Genomic DNA, 19554 nt, shown 5'->3' with positions numbered 1-19554 from the left:
GTACGCCTTTTTACTATGCATATGCTTCCTCACCAAGTTTTCCTACTCCCTTTTAACCACTGCTTCCTTCTCCTCACTGCTATATGCTATACTTACATACATCTGCTAATTTGGAATTTGGAATTTGGAATTTGGAAGAAGTGAAAAATGTGTACCCCGAAGCAGCACATTGAAGACATCAGGCGAACCAAGTTTTCAATCGGAGGACCGCCCAATCCCTTAACCGAGGACCTCCATCAGGCCGTCAGGAACCTTTCTGCGGAGCTTTACACCAAGGACGTTCACTTTCTGATGGAGCTTATTCAGGCATGAACTCCCATTTTACTCCATTTCCTCTCCGCCTCTCCGTCTCACCCTCCTTGCTCTTCCATTTCTACAGAATGCTGAAGATAACGAGTACTCCACCTCCCTCAGACCCTCGCTCGAGTTCATTGTTACATCCCGAGACGTCACCGCAACTGGCGCTGCTGCCACGCTTATGATTTTCAACAACGAGATCGGGTTTTCTGCTAAGAACATCGACTCTATTTGCAGCGTCGGCCGCTCCACCAAAAAGAACAACAGGAAACGCGGTTACATTGGCGAGAAGGGTACCATTTCCCTTTTCTCTATTCCATTTCCCTTTTCTCTATTCCATTTCCCTTTTCTCTATTCCATTTCCCTTTTCTCTATTCCATACTTGTTTCCTCATTTACCTACATGCTTCCTCTTGCATTCCTTTATTTAAATTTCATTTCATATTTACTTTCAATTTCTTTTCTTTCTAATTTGGTTGCATATCTTTGTTCCATCTTCTTTTTTAAATAAGTTCAATTATAAGTTAATGGGGATTTATTGTTCATTACTTTTTTATTAAAAAAAAAATATATATGTTTTATGATTTATTAATTATGCATTACTTTAGCTTTTATGAGCTCCAATTTCTTCTTCTTTTAGCTTCTCAGGTATTGTCGGCTTTTTATTCTCCATTTCAAATGAATGAATTAATTAATTAATTAGTTTATGGGATACTCATTTTTCATAATATTGATTCAATATGTTTTAAATTAAATAAAATAATAACTACTATATTTTATCTTCACTCACTTTTATTCCCCCTACATTTTAGTTTGTTTGTTGGAAATGTGCAGGAATTGGGTTCAAAAGTGTTTTTCTGATCACCTCCCGTCCTTACATATTCAGTAATGGATATCAAATACGGTTCAACGAAGAGCCTTGCCCACTTTGTGGTGTTGGGTTCGTTGTTCCCGAGTGGGTTGAAGATACTTCAATTCTTTCCAACATAAACAATATTTATGGTCACCACTCCACGCTCCCAACAACCACACTAGTTTTGCCTTTGAAGGCCGATAAGATCATACCTGTGAAGCACCAACTGTCAACCATTCACCCTGAAGTTCTACTGTTCCTTTCAAAAATCAAGCAACTTTCAGTCAGGGAAGTCAACGAGGATCCCAACACCAATACTGTCAATGCGATTTCCATTTCAAGTGACACAAACTTCGTGTCCATCAAGAACATTAATGCCCACTCCTACACTCTCCATCTCTCTTCCGAGGAAAATGCTGGTGAAATCGATACCCAATGCTCCTACTACATGTGGAAGCAGAAGTTTCCAGTGAGGGAAGAAAACAGAGTGGAGAGGAGGGCGGGAGTTGAGGAACTTGTTGTCACATTGGCTTTTCCAAATGGAGAACGTCTCAACCGAGGAGCTAAGCCCGCTGGAATCTACGCTTTCCTCCCCACCGAGATGCTAACCGGCTTTCCCTTTATTATTCAGGCAGACTTTGTTTTGTCATCATCCCGGGAAACCATTCTCCTCGACAACAAGTGGAACCAAGGGATCCTCGACTGTGTTCCCTCTGCTTTTGTCACTGCTTTCGTCTCACTCGTGAAAGCTACAGATGAAGCTCCCTTCTCTTCTTTGGCCTCTATGTTCAACTTCTTGCCCATCATTTCTTCTTCCTTCGACAAGTTGAATTCCGTGAGGGATTCGATCAAGCAGAAACTTCTCCAACAAAATATCGTTCCCAGTCATTCCTTCTCGAAGCAGAGGTTCTTTCATAAGCCTTGTGAAGTGGGTAGGATTATGCCCGCCTTTTTGAATATCTTAACCAAGGCACACACTCAAGGTGTGAGTTTGGTTAATCTATCGTCCCATGGAAAGCGCATCTTAAGTTTCTCCTTCGACACCAAGGAATACGACCAGGTTCTGTGTTTCCTTGGCGTGAATCTAGTTGATGATGAATGGTATGCCAAGTGCCTACTGGGATCTAACATTGTGGAGGGTGTCTCTGATGATGTTTATTTGGAGCTTCTACAATTCGTTGCTGAAAATTGGAGTTCAAGGTTTCATGTTTCAAGCATGAAGAACGTGCCACTTATAAAATATGTTGATCTTTCTGGGAATGTTTGTGTATGCAGTTTAAACGAGTGTACGTCGATGGGTGGAACAAAGGTGCATCTTGCTCAGCATGACCAACTCTCTTGGCTTACTAAATCCAACAGGGAATTCAGACTTGTTTCCAACCGTTATTTTATGCCAGAAAGCACTCATAACTCCATCCGATTCTATCCCGGGAAGGTCACTTTGTTGCAATGGCTTCGGGACCCAGCTCAAGTTGATTCCATCACCGTATTTCAATTTGCAAAACACCTTGTCGGTTCCCTTGGCGATAACCGACAACACATAATCACCTATTTTCACTTCCTCTATCACTCATCCACTAAATATTATCTGACGCATGTTGAGCTGGAGTCTCTGTGTAGACTTATGCCGGTTGTAGACAAATACGGTGTTGTTAGAAAAAATTGGAAGGGGCTTCTGATTCCAGCAGATGGTAGCAAATGGGCACAATTGCTTGGTTCAAATCCTTGGCAAAATGATAGCTATGTCGAGTTGGGAGCTGATTACATCTCCCCACGCTATTTTGCAGGTGAATCTATGACTACAAAACAGCAAATAGATTTTCTTATATCCCATATCCATGCTTCTGATATCCCTTTTGTTTCTCCCCCCAATATCGAAATTTCTGTATTTTCTTCACCACTTACCGTGCACAATGTGGTTTTGCTACTGGATTGGATTCGTAGCTTGAAAGCTCGACTAGTTTCCATTCCTCCCATGTTTTTGAAATGCATAAAGGAAGGTTGTTGGCTAAGAACTACTCTGAATGGATCTTCTGGTTATAGACCTCCATCTCAGTCTTTCGACGTCTCCTCCTCATGGGGAAGTATTTTACAAAAAGGGTCCGTCCTGGTGGACATCCCCCTGATTGATCGTGTGTTCTACGGTAATATGTTAAGTGGCTATTCTGAGGAGCTTAAAACTGTTGGTGTCATGTTCGAGTATGACGAAGTCTTAAAGTTCATTGGAAACCACCTCATGAAAGTGGCGGCTCTATCAAGTTTGACAAGACAAAATGTGTTGTCCATGTTGAAGTTCATCCGTTTTTTGAAAAATGAATTCCCTGTTCAAGACTTCATCGCAAGCATAAGAAAAGGGACATGGCTGAAGACACGTCGTGGATATATGTCTCCAGTGGGAGCAGTATTGTACACGGAGGAATGGTCCACCGCTTCACTTCTGAGCAACATCCCTTTTGTTGACGTGGATTACTATGGTAATGAGATGCTTTGTTTCCGGGAAGAACTTAAATTGCTTGGGGTGGTGGTTGACTTGGACAAAGTTTGTCAATTTGTTGTGGACAATTTGAAGCCACCTTCCCATTTAACTTGCCTTGGAGGCGACGCATTTTTGTTGATTCTTTCCTGTATGTCGGAACCCAAATCACGTACTTTTCTGGCTAACGGATTCAAAAGTGTGAAATGCCTGAAGACAGACCAGGGCTACAAATCGCCTGCGGAATGCTACTTCTTGGATCCTTCTTTGGGCCGCCTTCTCCAAGTCTTTACTGGTTTCCCTCTAGTTGACCGTGATTTTTATGGGAGCAGCATTACTATTTACCGGACGGAATTGAAAAGCATGGGAGTGGTGGTCGATTTTGAGGAGGCAGTCAACGCAGTTTCTCAGGTGTTCAGGCAAAAAGTGGGTTCCAATTCTCTAACAAACGAAAATGCATTATCGTTTCTGTCAATCTACAAACATCTAAAAAAGTCGAAAAAGAAGCTTCCTGAAGATCTTGAGAAGTGCATTCGTGAGTTGAAGTGGTTGCGAGTTGTTCTGGGTGATCATAGGCGTCCTAAAGATTGCATATGGTTTGGTCCAACTTGGAAATCCATACATTCAATTACTCTCCTCCCTTTTATCGATACTAGTAAAAACTACTACGGAAAACGTATTCGTGAATACCAAGAAGAGTTGAAGGATATGGGAGTTATTACTGAGTTTAAAGATGGCGTTCATATGGTTGTTGCTGCCCTTTATCTTCCGGATGATCCTACCAAAATTACTTCTCAAAATGTTCGTTCACTTTTGGACTGCATCCGAACTTTGCTGTTGAAGAACTATTCCTTTCCAGACCATTTCTCTGGAAGGGTATCGGGGAAATGGTTGAACACCTCGTACGGTTATAGGTCTCCTAAAGAGAGTCTGCTCTTTCTTCCTGAGTGGGATTCCTATCTGAAGCCGACCGATGTGCCTTTCATCGATGCAGAATTTTACAAATTTGATATCAATTCCTATAAAGTGGAGCTCCAAGAATTAGGCGTGGTAGTTGATTTGGACCGTGGATGTCAACTAGTGTCAAGTTTTCTAGACTTCCATTGTGAGTTATCCACTATCATACGAATTTATAGGTATTTGAGTGAATTCAATTGGAAGCCGGACACTGAAGCTGCTAAAAGGATTTGGGTACCTGTTGGAGATTCTAATGGACAGTGGATCAGCCCAGAAAGCTGTGTACTTTTTGACAAGGAGGATCTTTTTGGTTTGCAGCTGACCGTTCTTGAGAGATGCTACGAAAAAGATTTACTCATGTTCTTTTCCAAAGCCTTTAAAGTAAGATCCAATCCTTCCCTTCACGATTACTGCAAACTCTGGAAAAGTTGGGAAAGTAATGCAGATGGACTTTCTGGTGACAAGTGCTTTAAGTTCTGGAAATATGTTACCAAGCACTTCAATTCAAAAACTGAGCGAGCTTTTACTGATGCCATTCTCAAGGTGCCTGCAATTTCTGGATCAGATGGAGTTTTTTTGTTTGATAAACGTGACATTTTTATTGCAGATGATCTACAATTGAAGGATTTATTTGAACGTATGTCTCCTCTTCCCGTTTTTGTTTGGTATCCCCAGTCAAGCTCCATTTCCTTGCCTCGTACTAGTTTGTTGGAAGTTTATAAGAACATCGGGGTCCGGAAGATCTCTGAGTCTGTTCAGAGGGTGGAGGCAGCCATTGTTGATGGAACCAACCTCAAGCACGCCAATCCAAATGACATTCCAATTGGAAAAGAACTGATGCGGCTCATTCTTGGTTTCTTAGCAGATCCTGCCAAGCAAATTGATGCAGTGAAGAGGCATGAAATTGTTGGAAGCCTCCTCAATCTTTCCGTTCTTGAGACGGAAGAACCTGTGATGATGCAGTATAGTTTATCCCTAACTTCAGGGGAGGTCATCAACGCTAATGCAACCCAATTGATACGTTGGGAACGGGAGAGTTCGAAGCTGTTCACCCAGAAGATGGTAATGTCAGGAGAACGTAAGGAGATGATAGAGTATGCCACATACTTTTCTGAGGTTATATCTGCAGGTGTCCTTTGGGAGTATAGTGATTATGTATGTTCATTATCTGAGCTCATCAAGTTGGCGTTTGTGTTGAATTTCGATGACGGAGCTGTTAATTACATTATGAAATCCAAGAATCTGGAAGTGTTGAAGGAGGACGAGGACTTCCTCTCATCTGCTTTCACTCATCAATCCAAGTAAGGTTGAGTTTTGATTTTGGGAGGACTTCCTGTCGTATGTAGTTGGTGGGGAATTGTGCAATGATATTTTGTGATGCAATGAAGAATGCTTAATATATATTGGATGTGTGACAGTGTTTTGTTATTTTGTTGTTAATAAAGAAACAAGTATGGGTTGTCGAATAACATTAGAAGGGGAATGAATTGCTAGTACATGATCGTAATTTAAAATTGTAGCTACGTATGGTGGGTTTGATTACTGACATTGGGGAGACGGAACATTTGAGGGACTAGTGGCCTAAAAAATGAGCAGGAAGCCTCCCTTCCCCAACCCCTTGAAATGGATACTCTTAACATTCAGCTTTTCTAGCTAGATGATTGCCTCTGTCATTGCCGGTACAACTTAAATGATAGCAACAATTATTAACGTTCAACAGACTCTTTAAACCAACTCCAACTGGTCTTTTTCTACTCCCCGCTCTGTTCAAAGTCGTCCCTTTTTTTCCTTTCTTTATCGTCTTCTTCTCCTGGCCCTGTATGTGTAAGATTCATGAGAGCAACATAACAAAAATTCCAAATCTTCTAAACATGATCCTGTGGACCCACCTCGTTAGATTTTGTACTACTGCTGCTCTCAACGCTGTCACGACTTGGCGACTTCTTCAGTGAGGCATCTTCCATGTCTCCATCATCATTCATTTCAACTGTAAAACATGTTGCTACTGTGTTGGTCATAATATACACATAATGGTTTGGTTGTTTGGGTTGAAACTTCTGTTTTGAGCCTACTTACCATTTTGTTTCTCATTTGGTGTTTGTTCAACAAAATAAACTCTGAAACTGGGTGATCCAGGACAGATGAGGCATCGATTGTCTTCCTCCTCAGGCCTACCCTCTTCTCCTTCTTCCTTGTTTTCATCATCTCCTTCTTCCACTGCCTTATGTTGGTTGTTCATGGTTTTATTTTCTTTCAATTCAACCCGACTGCCATTGTGATTGGGTTTGTGTTGTTCCAAGAGATGGTTTGCATTGGGTGAATCATGTTCATCCTTATGATTCTCCTGTTTGGTGTGTAAACAAATTGTTTTGCCGTCATGGGAACCATAGATGCTGTTCCTGTTATGAACAGGAAGTATGGAGTTCTCTTCTTCTATTTCTCCCTCTTTGAGAAGCACTTTCTTTGACAGCGCTGTCTCTCTAAGATGCGTTCCATTCTTACGTTTCCTGAACTCCGCAAATTTAGTGCGGAAAAGAAGTGGGCGAATCATGGGGAGAATCGACTCTCCTTCCGGAGTAAGCTTGGAGTTTCCACACCCCATTAAAGCCGGATTAAGCTTGCAGTGCACAGAGAGGGAGAGGTGAGGAAAGGGAAGGATGAAAGACAGAATTTAGTTGAGAGAGGCGGTGGTAAAAATTATGAAGAGAGGAGAGAATTTTAAAGAGAGAATTGTATTGTGAGAGTCTGTTGTAGAAATTAGATACACCAAGAATAGTAAACCCAGCGTCAACTCCGAGGCTGAGTTATCCTCCTTTCTCCTGTGACCTGTTTTGACTTGTTGTTGTGATCTGATCTGTTGTTGTGATCTGATCTGTTGTTGTGATCTGATCTGTTGTTGTGATCTGACCTGTTGTCCCTCCCAGGAATAGACAGCCACACAATATTCCCATCCACTTTTAACCATATTCATCTTTGGCTTTACAAATTTAGATTGGTGTTGAATCTTTTATTCAAATCAATGGATAAATGAGGCAATTACAAATTTAGATTTTTATGTCTGAACTTGAGCAGTTAGTTATATCAATTTGTACTCTCAATTACTTCCAAATTCAAATTTAAATTATGCTAAATTCATTCAAATTTAAATTATTCAAAGGTGGGTTAGAGGGAAAGGATGAAAGCGATACATATAATTAGAGGCAGAGAAGAGAAAGGAGGAATTAATTAGAGGCAGAAGAATGGTGGTTGGGAAAGGGCATTGTAGTAGCGGCGGAAAAGGAGGAGGATGAGGCGGTGGAGGAAACAGAATCGTCGGAGAGGGCGTTGGTGTCGTCGTTTGTAGAAGCAGAAACAGGATATTGGAGGGGATGGAAATGGAGGTCATTCTTGATCCCCGAGTTGTTGCAGAAGATGCGGCACACAACCCACTTCTCCATGTTATTAATTACTACACTGGGAGGCGTAGGCGTTTGTGAAGGGCTCAAAAGCAGGCGGTATTCCTGCATCACCCACCCCGTCTTCCTACTACTGCTGCTCCCCATCCAGAAAACCAGAGTCTTCCTCATCCCCACCAGTCCCACTGCGTCACTACTCGAACTCACTATCTTCCTCTCCGACCCCTTGGCCTTCCAGTACCCACTCGGACTCCATCTAACTCTTCGATCACACTCCTGGTTCTTGCTGAACAGGTATGTATCTTCCTGCCAATTCCCGCCGCCTCCTAACACAAAGTGAAAGCAACCTAACTTCAGACCAAACCAAACCCACATTACTTGAAAACTTAAAGCAGAATCAGTTACCTGGAATATCCCAAGGATCCAAGTTGCAAACACTAGTGGTGATCTCTGGAATGATAGAAGCAGGCAAGGCAAAGGAGAGTACCTTGCACTTAAGATACTCAAACACCAGCTCCTCTTCCGTCGGCTCAAACCGAAACCCAGGAGGCAATCCCCTCATGCCGTCTCTTCCACGCTCTCAACTTCTTATCTATCTTACCTATGCTCATATCTATCTATCTATCTATCTATATATATATATTTGCATGCAGGTTTGGCGAATCACTAATTACTTAGCCTAGGCCTTGTCCCAACATACACTTCTACACTATGGCATCACGGGCAGCACGTGCCCAACTCCATTCCCACTGCTGACCAGTCCCTCCTCTTCCCCTGGCTTCTTCAAAAGTGGACAGTGAATCACACTTTTGTTTCTCCCCTTCAATTTAATAACGCAATGGTGGGCGACGGGACGCCATTGTTTTTTACTTTAATAATTTACTTCTTTTATGGAGGAGATGGAGGGGTAATTTTGAGTGTGGATGAAGTTTCTTCGCGCAGTGGATTAGGATTTGGTGACTATTATTTGTAGAGTTTAGGGTATTAATTATAAGCGATTAAGGAAGAAGGGGGGGTTTGATCCAATTTGTGTGGTTGGGTGAGTGGAAATATGACACATAAAGCTCTCCCTAAGTGCGACTTTGATCGACTTTGTGAATGAGCAGCGCCCTTCTTTCTCAAAACTTTGTTTATGGATTCAAAAGTCGGGTCTTTATTTCCTCATCTATTTTAAATTTTCCAGAACAAAGGCACAAAAAAGGGAAAGGGCCAAAAGAAAAAAACTTCATTCAAAGCTTCCTCTAAAAGTCAGTTTCCCTTCCTAACTTTTCTTCGCCATGAAGATGTCGCCTTTTCCTTTCCCAATTCAACCCCCGCCCGCCACCATTCTCTCTCTCTCCCTCTCTCTCTGGATAACCAGCCCATATGTCTCTATACAGTTTCTTTCTGCAACAGCCCAATTCGCTTCCCCTGGGGCCAACCCCAACTCAAGAAGGCCGACATTAGGCCCATTACTCTCAAAATATGAACTGGCCCAATATGCGCATCATTTGGGTCTTCCCTAAGCTCTGAAACTGACGGGGGCGTTAGGGTTTTGCAGTCACTCACAGCTGGGGAGGTTCGCGGGCTTTAGCGACTCAATAGTTTGGTGCTCATCGACCTTTCTCCCTAACTTTCCATGGATTCCTCGTCTCTTAACTCCCCGGAGCTGATGAATTTTATCAATGTGAGTTCACTTTTAGGCTCTGATTCGCGCGGGATCGAAAAAAAAAAAAAAAGAACTTCAAATCTTAAATGTTGACCGATTCTTGTCTTCCAACTAAAAAATGAAAAATCTGAGTTTTAATTCCTTTACCATCAATGTGCTATTGGGTTTCCTTTTATCCTCTTTGTATGCATCTCCAGTTTAGTTCCTAGAATATCTTAAGAAATGCTTTGATGTTGTCACAACTCATCACTCACTAGAGATAACTTCTTGAAAGTAGCCTATTAGTTTGTCTCTAATTCTGAAATGAGTTAAATGTGCTTTCCATCTCTTCGCAACCTGAGTATAGGAGAAATACATTGTTATTACATTTTTTATATATAAAAAAACGATAACTGAAGAGTTGGTTGTAGAGCCTACTTCTTACTTCGCTTCAAGATGAGCCTTTTAGGCGGAAATTTGGTCTGAGGAGTTCAGAGGCGCCACTCGATGCTGCCTGTACTGCTGTTTGGAATATTAATCATACAAATGTGGAAACAATACATGGTTTGGGATTTTTGTGATTCTTTTTCTTGAAAAAAGAAAGAAACATTTTTCTGGATAAGCGTATTCAATGAGTTCGTCAGCCATGCAAGTAACTATAGGATATGGAATTCCATGGGTTCATATCACTTAAAACATCTGAGTTTGTCTGAACTTGAGGTCACTGTTATGTGTCTTTTTCAAGTATGATTTAAGTTAATGTAAGATGTTCAATCTCATTGGTCAACCAACCATAGGTGGTAATCAGTTGACTGCTAAATCTGTGTTGCCTACTCTTCAATTGGTCAACCTCCAGAGTTTTTCATTCCTGGATATGACCCTCCCCCCTCCCCCTCAAAAGTTCAGATAGTGGGATGCTTTGTTGTTTGACTTCTATTTTGTTGCCGTCACAAAATTCGATGCTAATAATAGATTATTTGGTAATTTTGTTGAACAGGAAGAGAAGCAAAGAGCAATGGTTGCTGAGATGGTGGCTAAGCTTACCAGTGTGTGTTGGGACAAGTGTATCACTGGTACGCCAGGGAGTAAGTTCAGTTCTAGTGAATCCAACTGTCTATCAAACTGTGCCCAGCGCTATATGGATATGAGCATCATCATTATGAAGCGATTCCAAAACAGTTAATGGATCTCAACGCGGGAGGCTTGATTGTATTTTCTTGGTGGATCTATTGTTCAAGTCCAACCGAAAGGAAAAGGTTCTGAACTTCTTGAAATATTGTTCATTTTTTGAAGTTGAAATATTTTACATTTGATGAGAGAGAAGTACTGGATTGAAATGGCAGCCTGTTGTAGTTTTATTATTAATTTTCAATTATGAAGAATGAAAGTTCATATAATTTTGGTTGCCTTAAAAGACATCCTTCATTGGCCTTTCCACTTTGGTTCCAATCTACCTCAAATCCCCACTATATCAGCTTCCAATTGCTATGATAATGACAGACTGGAATTTGATTTGTAGAAGCAGACCAACCCACGACGAGGTTTTAATAATGAAAACCAAAAAGGGAAGGGGTTTAGATGAATATAAAGTTAATAAAGAGAGATTAGCATTTAGATGTGCAGAGGTGAAAGGAATTGCGTATGGACATCCTCGCAACACCATATCTGTGCTATTTGGAGTCTGTTCTGCATAACATTCTAAATGTTGGGCTGTTGTCTAAACACACACGGAAACTGAATATTACCCATTTTTGTGTTCATAAACCAACATTTAATTATTACTACAAAGTATAAGTAGGAACTCAAATATACTATCTCTTATGCTTCATTTCTATTGGGTAAACAAACAATGTTAGTTAGTGGAGGAGTCTGATCAGGTTTTAGATATGTAATAATACCAATACCCAATAAATGGAGAACCAACGAATGATAGCAGAAAATAAGATGAATAGGTACATGCCTTTGGACTTCTCCGAAAAAGAAAGTTGCAAACGAAATCACCTGGTGATGAACATGTTTATATTATACTATAAGAGCATCGAGTGAGAGTAGTGGGGATTATTATAATCCTGCAACAGCTAATGAAGGAAGCCAGTCTTTGTAAATTCCAATTCCAATCCCAAAGCGAAACAAAACAAATACTAAATCTTATCTTTTCAGGTGTAATCGTTCCGAACTACACACCTGTCGTATGTCCAACGAATTAGGCCCCTCTTACCTGCTAACCAACACTAATCAAACTCTTTCCTCACCTTATAATATCTCTTCTTCCTTTAATGAAAGTTCCCACATAAAACAAATACTTTGGCTCATATTATTATTATTATTCTGTTTGTGCGGGTTCGATTCATATAGTTTTCATCAGTTAACATGGTGACACCTTGCAACGCAGGAGACTTTGAAGTCCCTGAATCACGCGTGAGCTCCAAAAGCTACAAAGATAGAACGCAATAGCTGCAACAAAAATAAAAACAATTAACATCCTTCTCTTTTCCATTGAATAATAAATAAGAACTTCTGCACTGCATGCAGGCCCCAATTGTACGGCTCATCGAACGTTTGTTGCGATCAAGTCTATGCATAAAAAGTTGGGGATGGGGAGGAGAAGTGGGGTTTGGCTAGGATGGCCACTTCAAGTGTAAGGATATCATAAAAATGTAATTTTCAAGATTAAAGGTGCAGTTTTGCCACTTTTGATGTATCAAGATCATAAAGTAATCCTGGTTTCGATATTGTTCATGCAAAACCACATAACACATGACATGTAGGAGTAACATTTTTATAAGCTCGCAGCACTATAAATATGAGTCCTCCTCAATTTGATCTGCAGCAAGATTTGAGGTTGCATACAGAGACTACTTAAAACTCCTCTGCCTCTTCCTCTCTTATCTTGCTCCTTCAACATCCCACTTGGGTTTTCCTTAATATATATAATGGCTCTTAGTTTTATGAACCACAACCCTTGGATTTTTGCGTTTGGTCTTCTAGGTACGAACCATGCGCATATATACATCCATATTCTTGTGTCTGTTTCGTTGGTTTGTGCTGATGATTTATATACTTGTTTTGTTTGGCTTGGAACTTCACAGGCAACATTTTCTCGTTCATCGTATTTCTGGCCCCAGTGTAAGTATATAGCCAGGAAGGCAGTATTTATGGGTGGGATTGATGTGACAGTGGGTGTATTGAATATTATTGGATGTGGTTGCAGGCCTACATTTGTAAGGGTGTGTAGAAAGAAATCAACGGAAGGATTTCAATCAATTCCGTACGTGGTGGCGTTGTTCAGCGCTCTGCTATTGATATACTATTCTACGCTGAATGCGGACGAGTTCTTTCTGATGACCATCAACTCTGTGGGCTGTTTCATTGAGACCATTTACATCGCTTTATACATTACCTATGCTCCCAAGAAGGCTCGGGTCAATATTTACTTATATTATGCTAATTCACTTAATATTCTTCATGCATGCATTCATGCATCTCAAACTAATCTCTGTTTCATTTCTCCACACTTGCAGACATTCACAGTCAGGTTTTTTCTGCTGTTGGACGTGGTTGGGTTTTGCTCGATTCTCGCAGTCACCCAATTCTTAGTGAAGCGGCCCTACCGAGCCCGAGTGATTGGCTTCATTTGTGGCGGTCTGTCCGTCAGCGTTTTTGCAGCTCCTCTCAGCATCATGGTGGGTGGACGACCCCAACTCATCTTGTTCTTTTATTATTTAATTTGCTCAACTCATTGTTATTGTTGCATGGCTTTGTAGAGGAGGGTTATCCGCACAAAGAGCGTGGAGTTCATGCCATTTAACCTCTCCTTTTTCCTCACACTCAGCGCCGTTATGTGGCTCTGCTATGGCCTGCTCCTCAAGGATTTCTACGTTGCGGTAACATCAATAAATAACGACACATACATATATATATGTACAAAATAAGTTGATATATTAACAACTAATATTGCTCCTGACAGCTTCCAAACACATTGGGATTCACATTCGGGATGGCTCAGATGATTCTGTACGCCATTTACAGGAAACCCAGGGGGGGTTCTGAGGTAAAGCTCCCGCAGCACAAGGCGGATATTGAAACTGTAACCAAGACTACTACTAGTTTAGAGAGTCCCGAGGAGCATGAGAAGGAGGGTGAGGGTGAAGAGGCTGCTCCTGCATCCAACGGTGAGCATGCACCGCCAGCACTAGCATGTTCCAATGACAAATATTGCATGGACAACATACAAGCCCCACCCATGATCAGATGCGAGGCTTGATTCGATGCATCATTGGCTGCGCGTCTTCCCGAATCTCTCCCTCCCCACCGCGCTGTGTACTATTATAATGTCTTGTCCTGTGTCGTTATAATTAATTAGTAGTAGCTTTAATTTACGTATTTGTAAACCTTGGGAGAGCTTCCATATCCATGTAAAATTTATGTACCTAACTCTGTTTCTATGCTTAATTATTATTCTCTTTTATATCTCACTATTCTAAATACCGATCTTTTTTTTTTTTTTTTTTTCTTTTTTTCATTATAATAAACAATAATAAGACTAAGATTTGTTGGGTAATAATTGCTGATTCATATTGCATAATGTAAGGGAATAAATGAATTCAATACAAGATCTGATTTGGCGTTGTCCTTGTCCGTTGACTTATTGTAGCTGCAAAAATATGAAAGGAAGGCTAAATAATAGTCGGAGATATTAATGATTAGATTAAGGTTGACGCAATTGTTGGGCTACATAATAATAAAGTAAGGAGTTAATATTTTGAATGCGTGGTGGGTAATGAATAATAAGGTCGAAAATAAAATAAAATAAAATAAAATAAAATAAAATAAAATAAAATAAAATAAAATGAGTAAAATAGAATGTGTTGAAAGAATTAAAGAAAGGGCAAATGATTTATTTGTTTTTATTTTGAATGAGAAAATAAGAGTGGCATTAGTTTAGTTGTGAAGGAATGGGAAATTAGAATTCCCCCTGGATGTTCCAAACTCCGTAAGGAAGCAATTTGGCAGTGGTGTTGTTTATGGAATTGGCCGAACTGTGTGGGGTTGCCGTAATTGGGCACCTAATCTCTGGTAATCCTCGCTTTCAGAGAAAGAAGAGAAAGAAGAGAAAGAAAGAATATTGTGGAAGAAGAAGATGATGATAATGATGGTGATGATGATGAAGAGGGGGAGGGAGATGGGTTTTTGCACCGTGTGATTGGGTGAGAAATGTGATGGGGATGAGCACCATGAAGTGCGATTACACATCAAAAGAGCGTGGGAGGGAGAGAAGAGAATCTCTGGGTAAATCTGGGAATGAAAGGAAGATGCGAGGGGGGGGCAAGTTGAGCAAGTGGGAATTCTAATTCATTTTATTTAATTCATTTATTTGTTGAATGAGGAGTTGCAGTGAAGAAAGAATGGAGGGAATGGAGAGAGGCAGGGGCAGGGGCAGGGGCAGGGGCAGGGGCAGGGGCAGGGGCAGGGGCAGGGGCAGGGTGGTGTTCCGTAGCAGAATAACAACCAAAAAAGTGGCTACTTAGTTTTTGTCGCTAAATCAATAGTTGTTGTTACTTAGGCTTTGCTTCTCCCCGACTCTCATCTCCCCGCTAGTGCTCCCCATACACATTATTACCAATATTTCCCCATTCAATTCTATGTTATCTTCAAATTTATCTTTCCACAATCCAAATAAACCACACAACGCCTCATCACTTGCCCTCTGCCTGCTCAAACCACCAGATGCTTAGCTTGCTCAATCCACACTTTCTCATATTTATGCATCTACAACTCCACTTGCCCTTCTCTAATTTAGAAAAAATAAAAATAATAAAAAAAAAGATGTAACATATGATGTGGATCAGATAAGTGGCTCATGGGGTAGCTACCTAGCTGTAATCAATTATTTTTTAGTTTGAATTGTATTGTATTGTATTGTAATATCCAGGGTGGTGGTGGTGGTGGTGGTGGTGGTGGTGGAGGGTGGGGGAAGGGGATTTAGTTTCCAACGGAGGCCTTAAATCCATTTGGTGGGTGACACATCAGAAAGCTACCAAAAACATGGTTGTGGATGTACCCTTCATGGTACTTACAACAGACTAAAGATGTAGTGTTGTGTGTATTAGGGCTGAAGATGAGCACCCCAAATGTGCACATTAATAGAATACGCACCTATTAATACTCCAATCCCTGCCTCTTAATACCATCTCCGGTATTCAACCAACCAACTGGAAATTAAAGCTTAATTTAACCTCATGTGTACCCACACTCTCACCCACTTGACTCTCTCTCTCCCCTTTTCTTCACTATAAAACCTATCTCTTCCCCACCATTCCTTTCACACCCCACCCTTCCTTCTCTCCTTTCTCTCAATAACACTCCCCCATTCAGCTCCAATGGCCATCCCCCCCCAAACTCTGGCTTTTGTCTTTGGCCTTTTAGGTACCATCCTCCTCCTCCCCTCCTCCTCCTCCTCCTCATTTACTTAACTTTCATGCATGCTTTGCATGTATCGTGTCCTAATTTCATGTTCTTGTTTTGCAGGCAACATTATCTCCTTCATGGTCTTCCTAGCTCCACTGTAAGCGCTAACTCTGTCTCTGTCTCACCTGCCTTCTTGTGTGTATTAACCATGATGCTTAATAATGCAATGTTCTGGGCGCAGGCCAACCTTTTACAAGATATACAAGAAGAAGTCCGCGGAAGGATACCAATCCTTACCCTATGTGGTTGCACTATTCAGCGCCATGCTTTGGATTTACTATGCCCTTCTCAAAACCAACGCAACCTTTCTCATTACCATCAACTCCTTTGGCTGTGTAATTGAGACCCTTTACATCCTTGTCTTCATATTCTACGCCCCCACAAAATTGAGGGTAACTAACTAATTCCTCTTCTTCTTCTTCTTCTTATTATTATTATTATTATTATTATTATGATTGCAATTGGAAATAAATAAATAAATAAATAAATAAAGAATTAAAGAATGAATGAATGAAATATATCCCGCAGTTCCAAACCGCGAAGTTGGTAGTGCTGTTGAATGTGTTGGGGTTCGGGGTGATGCTGGCTTTGACTCTGCTGTTAGCCAAAGGAGAGAAGCGTCTCAAGGTTCTTGGGTGGATATGCTTGGTGTTCAACCTTAGTGTCTTCGCTGCACCCCTTTTCATCATGGTAACATAATTAATAATAATTTCCTATTAATTAATTATCATCATCATCGTCATCTTATTTACAATTGGATGCATGCAGGGCAAGGTGATCAAGACCAAGAGCGTGGAGTACATGCCCTTTGCTCTCTCCTTCTTTCTCACTCTCAACGCAGTCATGTGGTTCTTTTACGGCCTTCTTCTCAAGGACTATTACATTGCGGTAAGACCAATTATTAATATTCTATCAATAATAATAATAATCATCAACATCACAATTGGATGGTGCATGCAGCTTCCCAACGTGGTGGGGTTCGTGTTTGGCATAATCCAGATGATCCTCTACGTCATATTCAAGAACGCAAAGAAAGGCATCCCGGTGAAAGAAGAGCAGCAGCCAAAGGCGCAGCAGCTTCACGAACTGTCGGAGCAAATAATCGACGCGGTGAAGCTTGGGACGATGGTGTGTACGGAGCTAAGCCCGGTGGGGGTTCTTCAGCCAAGCATGGAGGTGGTGGACGTTGTGGTGGAAGCCGTGATTGACAACATTCAGAAGAAGAAGGAAGAAATAACAAGCTGATCAATTGTGTGGGTTGTTGTTGTTGTTGTTAATCATGATTAGTTAGTTAGTTAGTTAGTTAGTTAAAATCAGGGTGGTGGTTGGTGTATCAACTAATTAGTAGCGTAGTAGTAGTAGCATAGTAAGTAGTATTGGTTTTGTTGTCCCGTCCGCCGCAAGCCGGCCACAAGAGAGAACTTAAACCCTCTCTCTTTCATCTATCTCTCTCGCTCTCTAATCATCTCTAACTTTTCATGTTTCCAAATCAAACCTCTTATTCTTCCCTTTCTTTTATTTTCCTTTCATTCTCTATCATATCATCCATTCATTATTAATATCGGACAACAAATATTAATCTTTCCATATTTATTTTTTTTTTTACGTGGAAATGGTTCTTTTGATCGAATCGATAACATGTTGGTTAGTTGAGTTTATACGTCACGATAGATTTGTTGATAATGATACAAGGACCCAATGTGTGCAATTTGTAGCTTTCTAGATATAGATATGAGTGAGCGTGATTGATAATCTATTTTGTCCCAATAAAATCATTCGGTTATCTAAAACAAGCCCAACATTGAATTCCATACGACTTACACGCATATTCCTAAACAAATAAATACTTGTCTTTCTGTATTCAACAACAATAACCAACAAAAATCTAAAAACACAATACCATACACTACGAACCGATTATAATAACTTAGTGTTAATAATGAGAATAATGGTTAATTATTAATAATACAAGATATTAACTTATAATTAAGGGTTGCTTTATTTGAATATTAAAAGAAAACATATTGTCTAGTTTATAACTTTTTTTTTTTTTAGCGTGGTTGAAGATGGAAGAAATAATTTGTAATAATAAATTGTGGTAGATATATATTTTAATCCCCGTGGGTTTTTGTTTGGTTGAAGAAGTGAGATTTAAGATCCTTGAATTTGTTAATTACTTCTTTCATCATCACAATTGAATGCAATACAGTTGGGATAAGTTTATTTATACAGTTGGGATAAGTTTTATTTATACAGTTGGGATAAGTTTATTTATACAGTTGGGATAAGTTTTATTTATAGTTGTTGAAATTGGAAGGATGTGGTAATTAAAGAATATTTTAGTGAATTTATGGAGGAAGAAGTCCAAAACATGTAATAAAAATGGTTGGTTGATGTTAGGAAAGATGAAGCGTTGTGATTAGGCGATAGCGAATTAAAGTTTGGAACTCAAAGTGGTGGAGATTAAAGAAAAGGTAACCCAGAGTGGAAGCACTACAGAGATAGACGGCAGGGAGATGAAAAATTTAAGGTTAAGCAGCAGCTTTAGTTTAGAGAGCATTTGTTGGGTGCAGGTGGAAGGTGGAAGTGCAAGGGGGGTTCGTTAACACTGCTGCGTTTTGGAATCTAACAGCGTTATAGTGGGGAATCTAATAAGCCCTCCACTCTCCAACACACTCTACACTTAACACCGCTGCGCTACCTGCTGCTATTACCTACCTACCTGCTTCGAATCTTTGACCCTCCGACCTCACCAAAAGCTACTCTAACCCCAAATTCTCAATATACCCTCATTGCTTTTTCGCTTTAACCACGCAATCCTACGAATCTCTCACCATAAATAAACTCACTTTCATCGCAATGCAAAACACCCATTTCCTGTCTGTTGTTCATCATAAAGTTGGCCGCAAAAGGTCTAAGATTCGGCTTTTCAATCCCGCGGCCCACTCCAGTTTCAAAATCTTTATTGATTAGGTGTACGGAGGATGTAGTTTGATGATGATGATGATGATGATGATGATAGGTTTGGAATCAGAATCTTCAAAAGATGCGAATAAACATGCCCAATGGAGTGTTGAGCATACGATACAAAAGTAGTGGCCTGACTCGGATTGCGGAACACTAAGATTTGGAAACCAGATGCTGCTGGGGTTGCCTTTGCCTTTGCCTTTGCCTACGCCTTTGCCTTTGCCTTGTTGCATTGTCGCATATTCTTTAAAAATCCACTGCCACCGAGTGTGCCGAACGTTCCAAATGCTTAAACTTGCTGTCCCTGTGCCTACCTCCGCTAATCACTTGCCTCACCGCCCAATGCCGCCACATCCTCCCTCCCTTTCACTTTAAACCACTCTTTATATTATTATTTAATTTGATTAAAAAATTTGATGTTTGTTGAAACAAAGAAAGAAAAGATTTAAGTACATGTTCCGTAGCCTCTCTCTCCATGTTGCAGCCATTTGTGAAGGGCGTCTTGTCCTCTTCTGGTC

The 19554-nt window shown here is 40.6% G+C and overlaps 6 protein-coding genes across 8 annotated transcripts; 4 read left to right on the top strand and 2 right to left on the bottom strand.

The window, feature by feature from the left end:
• The first annotated feature begins 136 nt into the window (after positions 1 to 136).
• On the top strand, positions 137 to 6007 carry LOC111780683 (ATP/DNA binding protein). The gene is made up of 3 exons (XM_023661152.2): positions 137 to 306; positions 380 to 590; positions 1131 to 6007. Exons 1-3 carry the CDS (start codon positions 148 to 150, stop codon positions 5882 to 5884), a joined length of 5124 nt encoding a protein of 1707 aa, XP_023516920.2. The 5' UTR covers positions 137 to 147; the 3' UTR covers positions 5885 to 6007.
• A 192-nt stretch (positions 6008 to 6199) lies between these two features.
• On the bottom strand, positions 6200 to 7538 carry LOC111780685 (nuclear polyadenylated RNA-binding protein). The gene is made up of 3 exons (XM_023661154.2): positions 6656 to 7538; positions 6469 to 6566; positions 6200 to 6395 (listed from the first exon to the last, which is right to left on the bottom strand). The coding sequence occupies exons 1-3, from the start codon at positions 7179 to 7181 to the stop codon at positions 6213 to 6215; spliced, it is 807 nt and encodes a 268-aa protein (XP_023516922.2). The 5' UTR covers positions 7182 to 7538; the 3' UTR covers positions 6200 to 6212.
• Positions 7539 to 7688: 150 nt separating this feature from the next.
• On the bottom strand, positions 7689 to 9328 carry LOC111780686 (NAC domain-containing protein 83). Of its 2 annotated transcripts, none has more exons than XM_023661156.2 (2): positions 8380 to 9328; positions 7689 to 8300 (listed from the first exon to the last, which is right to left on the bottom strand). In XM_023661156.2, the coding sequence occupies exons 1-2, from the start codon at positions 8534 to 8536 to the stop codon at positions 7801 to 7803; spliced, it is 657 nt and encodes a 218-aa protein (XP_023516924.2). In that variant the 5' UTR covers positions 8537 to 9328; the 3' UTR covers positions 7689 to 7800. The 2 variants fall into 2 exon arrangements, with proteins under 2 accessions (XP_023516924.2, XP_086975739.1); XM_087119613.1 differs by having other exon boundaries at positions 7689 to 8325; positions 8462 to 9328.
• Positions 9329 to 9474: 146 nt separating this feature from the next.
• On the top strand, positions 9475 to 12134 carry TIM8 (translocase inner membrane subunit 8). Of its 2 annotated transcripts, XR_002812882.2 has the most exons (3): positions 9475 to 9640; positions 10599 to 10857; positions 11994 to 12134. XR_002812882.2 is itself a non-coding variant. In XM_023661158.2 (2 exons), the coding sequence occupies exons 1-2, from the start codon at positions 9593 to 9595 to the stop codon at positions 10782 to 10784; spliced, it is 234 nt and encodes a 77-aa protein (XP_023516926.1). In that variant the 5' UTR covers positions 9475 to 9592; the 3' UTR covers positions 10785 to 11015. The 2 variants fall into 2 exon arrangements, 1 of the variants encoding a protein (XP_023516926.1); XM_023661158.2 differs by lacking the exon at positions 11994 to 12134 and having other exon boundaries at positions 10599 to 11015.
• Positions 12135 to 12245: 111 nt separating this feature from the next.
• On the top strand, positions 12246 to 14071 carry LOC111780684 (bidirectional sugar transporter N3). The gene is made up of 6 exons (XM_023661153.2): positions 12246 to 12589; positions 12691 to 12727; positions 12813 to 13023; positions 13123 to 13284; positions 13366 to 13485; positions 13569 to 14071. The coding sequence occupies exons 1-6, from the start codon at positions 12535 to 12537 to the stop codon at positions 13863 to 13865; spliced, it is 882 nt and encodes a 293-aa protein (XP_023516921.1). The 5' UTR covers positions 12246 to 12534; the 3' UTR covers positions 13866 to 14071.
• Positions 14072 to 15877: 1806 nt separating this feature from the next.
• Positions 15878 to 17587, top strand: LOC111780181 (bidirectional sugar transporter SWEET10). Its single transcript, XM_023660509.2, has 6 exons — positions 15878 to 16027; positions 16130 to 16166; positions 16251 to 16461; positions 16598 to 16759; positions 16838 to 16957; positions 17030 to 17587. The coding sequence occupies exons 1-6, from the start codon at positions 15982 to 15984 to the stop codon at positions 17312 to 17314; spliced, it is 861 nt and encodes a 286-aa protein (XP_023516277.2). The 5' UTR covers positions 15878 to 15981; the 3' UTR covers positions 17315 to 17587.
• The last annotated feature ends 1967 nt before the right edge of the window (positions 17588 to 19554 follow it).

This window comes from Cucurbita pepo, chromosome 18, assembly GCF_057944985.1.
Source record: "Cucurbita pepo subsp. pepo isolate OVF chromosome 18, ASM5794498v1, whole genome shotgun sequence".
In the NCBI taxonomy this organism is placed as follows: Eukaryota; Viridiplantae; Streptophyta; class Magnoliopsida; order Cucurbitales; family Cucurbitaceae; genus Cucurbita; species Cucurbita pepo.
The sequence above is the reverse complement of the archived record's forward strand: the minus strand, read 5'-3'. Positions and strand labels throughout refer to the sequence as shown.